The 6663-nt window shown below is 46.6% G+C and overlaps 1 protein-coding gene across 1 annotated transcript in view; it reads right to left on the bottom strand.

Annotated features, from left to right (window-relative positions):
* The window catches only part of Lpl (lipoprotein lipase), a 25795-nt gene extending 22871 nt beyond the window's left edge, over positions 1-2924 (bottom strand). The window contains exon 1 of the mRNA XM_031340010.1: positions 2642-2924. Within this exon, the coding sequence (XP_031195870.1) occupies positions 2642-2729 (88 nt within the window). The 5' untranslated portion in view covers positions 2730-2924. The remainder of the gene's footprint in view (positions 1-2641) is intronic.
* Between the last annotated feature and the right edge of the window lie 3739 nt (positions 2925-6663).

Raw genomic sequence — 6663 nt, 5'->3', positions numbered from 1 at the left:
GGGGTTAGATAGAGGGGACTGTACTGCTCTCAGAAAAGTAGCTGCACTGAAGTAATGATAACCATAGAAAGGGTGGGGTTAGATAGAGGGGACTGTACTGCTCTCAGAAAAGTAGCCGCAGGAAAGTAACAGGTGACACTGAAGACAGATGAACACCATCAGAGAAGGAGCACCAAGTGTCTGAAGACACAGAAGAACTCAGTCACCATCCCAACACGGTTTTCTCAGATGACACACACACACACACACACACACACACACATCTCAATGCAGCCTTGGTGATGAGAATGTGGAAACAGGCTGTGGTCAGAGGAAAAGGGAACAGGACCTCCTGAAATGTTTTCATCGACTCGACTGGACAATCTGACAACAGAAACAGTCAGCCAAGGAGTAGAAAGTCTCTACAATGCAACAGTAAAGGGAGGCTGTGCTAAAAATACAGTCTGAACGTCTTTCCACTGTGACTCTTCCCCCACTTGTCTCCCCACATCTTTCAATGCTGCTCTTAATCAATCACACCCTTGTCAAGCTCTTTTCCAACGTCATCTCCCAGTTACTTAACTCTGATAGTAAGTAACCTCAAGTGAGCACTGTGGCTGAAGGAACAGGACCACAGAGCAGGACCTTCAGGCTCCCTCTCTGAGCTCTCTGCTTTCCTGCCTGGGACCAGGAGAGGCTGCAGGAGCTCCAGGAAGAGGCCCAGGGCAATGCCTCTCGAACTCATACACTATTCGTGGAAAAAAAAAATCGAGAGTGAACAAGGAAACTGGGAGCCCAGAGGGGAGCTGGGATCACTCCAATGCTGCGCCTTTCTCACCCACAGTCTTACCCCTAGGTGAACTCATTTGTGGGACAAAAGGCTAGGCCTTCCATGGTAGAAGAAGCCCACTGTAAAGAAAGGGTAGAGAGAACGGAGAGATGATAAGAGGAAATCATTTCACATCTCCTTAGGAATAATACTCCCCCAATACATTTTATTGATAGGAAAATCAGGTGTTCACTAAAATCCAAAATTATTATGTAATTACTTAGGTGTCCCTTTAAATCAAAGTGTAAGGGGGGGCCCAAGGGCACTCCGAATCTTGCCAACTTTCCTAATGTTAGAGCGCATGCAGCTAAACCCAGAAGGGTGACACTAAGCTGAGAAGCTGGGTCCAGAGCTTCTGAAGGGACCTTTGGCAAAATCTAAAAACGTGGACGGTCTTTACTGTGGGAGTTTATGGAAGAAGTCGTGTTCTACTGTGGTGTGCTTTCTGAAATGTGAATTGAAAGTTTGCTCCTATTTTCTTAACCAGAGTTTCAGCAAACTGTGTAGAAAGACAACCTGACACCGGAGAGGCAAAATCTCCAGTGTCCTCAAAACACCCGAGATTCTTATCTTTCGTGCAGTTCTGCCATGATGGATTCTCTGTTCTTTGATAACAAGACATTTACAACTACACAGAGAAATAAATGCGAGCTTTTAGCCGCAGTCATAGACTCCACTAAGACTGGAATTAGGCTGCGGACGTGCCACCTTAGAGCGCTTCCAGGAGACACCACCCTCATGGCGATTCCACCAGCAGCAACACAAGGAAACTCCAGCCTTCTTTTATGACTGGGTTCAGTCGCATTTTGAGTCTGTGTTCTGTTAGCTCAATCAAGGTTCAAGTTACAAGGCTTCTCAGTTGTGGGCAGGTCTCCGCTTCAAGGCCATAAAGCAACTTGCTACTGACCCTAGTCTTCTCTAGGCAGAGAGAGCAGGCAGTGCCGTGGAGGTGACCGCTTTGGGGACCAAAGTGGTGGAAGCGCCCTCCCTCAGGCTCTAGAAAATCCCATGTGCTCTCAGCTAGCTGAGCGCCTCGCTTAGGGCGAGCCTCTCCTAGGACAGCCAGGAAAGGACACAGAGCTGAACTGCCAACCTCCAAGCCACAGGCTCCAGTCGGCTGGTAGCGGAGCCTCATTTTCTGCAGGGTTTTCTTGAGTTCTGAGCTAAGCCGAACGCAAGGAATGCTTGTAGGACGCCAGTTCCCAGGGCCCCGCGCCATGCGTTCCCCGAAGCCACCGCGCACTCCCACTCTCACTGTAGCTCACAGCCCCACGCCGAGAGCGACAGCGCCCTGTGCAGTTGGAATGCACACAAGGCGTCCTCCCACCTGCACCCTCGAGGGGGGGGACACACTCGGTTCACATTTCCCGCCTCCAGAGGGTTCTGACTTGTAGTCCCAGCAAAGTTAGGGTCACCTTGGCCCGCGTGCCTTGTACTGAGCACCCCTACTCCCTAGAGAGAGGTTACCACCGGTCACCTCCCCTAGGTGCTCGACCTCTGCATCTCCCCATCCTACGCGCCACACCCCCCGCCCCACGCCGTTCCCTGAGATGGCCGGCGGCGGCAGAGAGCAAGGGGGACAGAGCGGGAACTCTGGAGAAAGAGAGAGAAAAAGCGGGAACCCGGAATAGCTGCAGCGTGATGGGAGGCAGACTCTCTCCTTTCTCCTCCTGGATTTCCGCTCCAGCCACCCTTCCCGGGAATTTCTTTGGCTACTGCGCCTGGGAGTCCCAGTGCACGTCTTTTCCAACTTTCTCCCTTCCATCTTCAGATGGAGAAAAAGTGGTGCGGTCTGGGTCTGCAGGTGGAGGGGAGTTGGCGCGAAAAACGTACCGTCTGCTGCGGCTACCCCTCCGCGGAAGGCGGTCAAACTCTGGAGCCAAATTGCCAGGGCCACCAGGAGCAGGGCTTTGCTCTCCATCTCCAGGCGCGCCCTTCTGCTTTGCTGCTGGAACTGCGCGGCGTCCGCAGTCAGGCAGGCGCGGATCCGCGTTGCAAAGTGTTGAGCCCGAGACACCAGAGGACAGGAGCGCGGTGGAGCGCCGCAGGGCAAGTCAACCTTTAAAGGGGAGGGCAGAACAGCTACAAGGGGCAGAATTCCTCGGAGGAGGAGGAGGAGGAGGAGAAGGAGGAGGAGGAATCGAGTCTGACACTGTTTCCACTGCACAGCTGTTTAAGTGACTGGAAATATGCAAATACGCCTCATCACCTATTGGCTATAAAATCATAAGTTGGGGGGAGGACTCTAAATTCACTTCCAAATATTTGAGCAAACTGTTACGAGGCTCAACGGTGCCAGCGAGAAGAAGGGTAAAGGGCAGGAGAGAAAGCTTGCTTGTCGTTTAGGCTCCAGTTTGCCTACCGAGAGGAATCTGATCCCTAGGGACCCCTGTAGAGGCAGGGAGGAGGGGTTTACGCTGATTTATGTTGAGTAGCCTAGGATCAGTTTTCTGAGAAGTTTTGCTCTTAAACAGCGTGTGCACAGCACTCCCCCCCCCCCCGATACATCTTTGTTAAACTTGAGAGATCCTTTCAATTCAAACGTAGCCCCCCACACCCCCCGCCTCGTCTCCACGCGCCAAAGGGACCTCAGGACACATATTGTTCAGCGCCTGGTGCCTGCACGGTTTGCTTTTTATCTTGGCAATATGGATTTCCTTCTGTGGTAGAAGAAAAGACCCACTTGCTTTAACTAGTTTCTAATTTTTGCCTTATGTAAATTGTACTCGATCCTCTAATTCGGCAAGAAACCCAAGAATAACATCTATTTTCAGAGGCAGAAAGTTATGGTCAAATATTTTAAGCTATCCTGGATTTTTAGTGGGAGAAGCCACGCCAAATGACCATTCCAAACCTAGAAAGGCAGTACATACATTAGTGTTGTTCCAGGATCCGGGGGATATGAGCGCTGAGAGTGTGGGGGGCAGAGTGAGGAGCGTGATAGAAATATTCCAAATTCCATTACATTTATCCTTGCACAATTATGTAGATGCATTAATATTAAATTGTACTCTGCAAAGATGAATACTGAGCTGTTGCCAAGAGGATTAGCACATGTTTGTAGAAAAGCAAGAAAAATAAAATCACATCTTATACTGTGCTTATCTGCAAGTATCTTTTTAAATGAAGAGGGTGTTGATTAGCTAGAAAAAACAATAAACATTAGATTTCCCACCTTAACGCTGAGAAACCACCTCAAAAACTTAGTTCTCTTTACTCATCTCAATGTTTTTAATATGCCCCCCCTACACACACACACACACACACACACACACACACACACACACCCTTGTAGGTTAAGAGGATCAAAACTATATAGTTTAATATAGGCCCACTTTTTAAATTTCTCACAACTATCAAATCAAAGCCAAACATGCTGTTCTGTAGATGAATTCCAGCCCCATGTTTCACCATCTCATCTTGCATTGCAATCCTTAAACAGTGCATCATCCACATTCATCACTGGCTGCAACGCATGTGGTGAATCTTGAAAGCTGGCAAGAGAAAAACCCACTGAACAACTTCGTAAATGGCAGAGATACTCCAGGGCCCATAACTAGAATGTGGCCAACCTCCAAGAGAAATATATAGGAAGCTCAAATTTTAAAACATGACCGTGGCATAGAAGACATAAAAACAGAAGTGCAGAAATACTTAATGTTTTATCCAGAATAGCCACACAGCCTTGTTTCAAGCATAAAAGTCATTTGATCAGTCTCCAAACGGACCTGCACTGCTACCTGTAACTTTCAGAGAACTTCAAGATTTTACGAGATTAATAAAGGAGCAAAGGGACATCTGACACATTGCATTTTAAAAATGACTCTCCAGCTAACGGATCATAGAAGGCACTCAAGATTTGGGAGATATATACATATTTATGGTTGTTGCTATGGCTGCGGTTATTTGTGAACCTGACTTAAACTGGCCTGTATTGTCACTTTGTATGACCAGTAAGGTGCAGAGATTTCCAAGAAGAACCAACACGGAATTCAGACATGCTGGCTGCTCTCCAGGGGACAAGTGGTGGGCAGGTGGGTGTGGCGGCTACACTTGGTCATGATTGGTTGTGCTGGCCTTGGTCAGGTGCCCCAGTTCTCCCTGCAGACGCTCACATGAGCTCCAGGTCAGGATCCTGTGTGCTTTTGACAAGTCTGATGCCCAAACTTCCACAAGGTTATTTGGCCATGCATAGCTTGAGGCTTGTTTGGTTTTTTGTTTTTGTTTTTGTTTTGTTTTTTCTAAAATTGACTTTTTCTTTGTAATAGACTAAAAAACAATATTATGTTTGAACAAGCTGAGCATTTTTAAACGTTAAAAACAAAATAGTACCCTTAGGGTAGGGCACTTTGGCATCTGCTATACTTAAAAGCGATGTAAGTACAAAAGCAAATATGTATAGCTTACAAAACACTGAAATTCCAGATGTTAAATGATAGGTTATTTCTCCACCACTGAAATGAGCCAGTTCAAGCCAGATTCGATTATATTAAAGGCAGATTTATTGGGAAGTTGCTCTTAGCTGAGTTCACTGGACAAGAGGGTTGGGGCCTGGGGAGTCACCATTGGGAGGTGGGGGTGGTGAGAAAGAAAAAAAAGAGCACGTGCCCAGAGAGAGAAGAGGGAGAGGGAGAGAGGGAGAGGGAGAAAGGGAGGGAGAGAGATAAAGAGAGGAAGAGGGAGGGCACACAAAATGTCTAGATTATATAGGGAAGAGACTCTGGGGGAAGGGCTTCCTAGCCCCTGAACTGGAAGGTTCAGGGGTAGGGGCAGGGTAAGCCAGGTAGGACTGAGAGATGCTGGGAGAACCTGGAGGCCAGGTCTGTTTTGATATGTAAAATATGCACCTTAGTGGGGGTGGGGAGGGGCGGCAGGGTTCCAAAACCAAACAGTAAGGAAATGCTGTTTGTTCTTCTGTCTACCTGTCATAGTTTTGATTGACTGCTTGCTATTTGCACATTGGGCAATTTTCATCCTCTCATGCATTTAGTGATTTGAGCTGTAACAGAGCTGAAAAAATATTCCCGTATTACAGATGGGAGAAAATGAAATTCCCCAAAGATTAAACAATATCCCCAAATCACAAAGTGTGTCTCTTCTATTTTTGGTGGTCTTAGGAGAAAAAGGTAATGTGCTAATTTTTAATATTTTAATTGCAAACTAAAAAGGGAAGCAGACTTTTTTGTATATGCAGATTTTGGGTCAGATGCTATTCTATGTTTTCTTGCTAAAACTAAAATATGATGAAATGTCTAAATAAGGTTGGAAGTTGTGCTAGGATGGAGGTGATAGCTAGAAATGCATTGAAAATGTGAACAACATGTCTAACATAAATCTAAAGATACAACTCATAGAAGTACAAATATTTTCTGGCTAGAAAGATGACTTTGTAATGACTAAAGAGCACTGTGCTTGATTCCTAGAACCCACATAGTGGTCTGCAGCATCTGAAACTGGAATTTCAGAGCATCTGATGCCCTCTTCTGGCCTCCAACAGAACCCAGAATTTGGTGAACTTGCATACATGCAGGCAAAACCCCAAACACATTTTTTAAAAAAATGTCTTAGTACATTTTAAATACCTCTAAATAAGAAAAAAAAAATCCAGATGAAGGGCTTTTCTGCCATTACCTACCCATATCCCAGGAATAAATTGCAGTATTGAGGAACAAAGGGACCCAGTGGAGAATGGCAGCTAAGAATCTACTAGTGAGACCGGAGCTCTTTTCTGGGTAGCCAATAGATAGGTCTTGGCCTGTGGCTCCCTTTCTAGCCAGCTGCTACACAAGGCTATGACTAGGATCCCAAATAATGTAACTCAGACAGAAGACAGTTTCCTCTGGCAAAGCTGAGTG

This window comes from Mastomys coucha, unplaced genomic scaffold (genome assembly GCF_008632895.1).
Source record: "Mastomys coucha isolate ucsf_1 unplaced genomic scaffold, UCSF_Mcou_1 pScaffold22, whole genome shotgun sequence".
Taxonomy (NCBI): Eukaryota; Metazoa; Chordata; class Mammalia; order Rodentia; family Muridae; genus Mastomys; species Mastomys coucha.
This window is presented reverse-complemented; position numbering and strand designations above follow the sequence as displayed.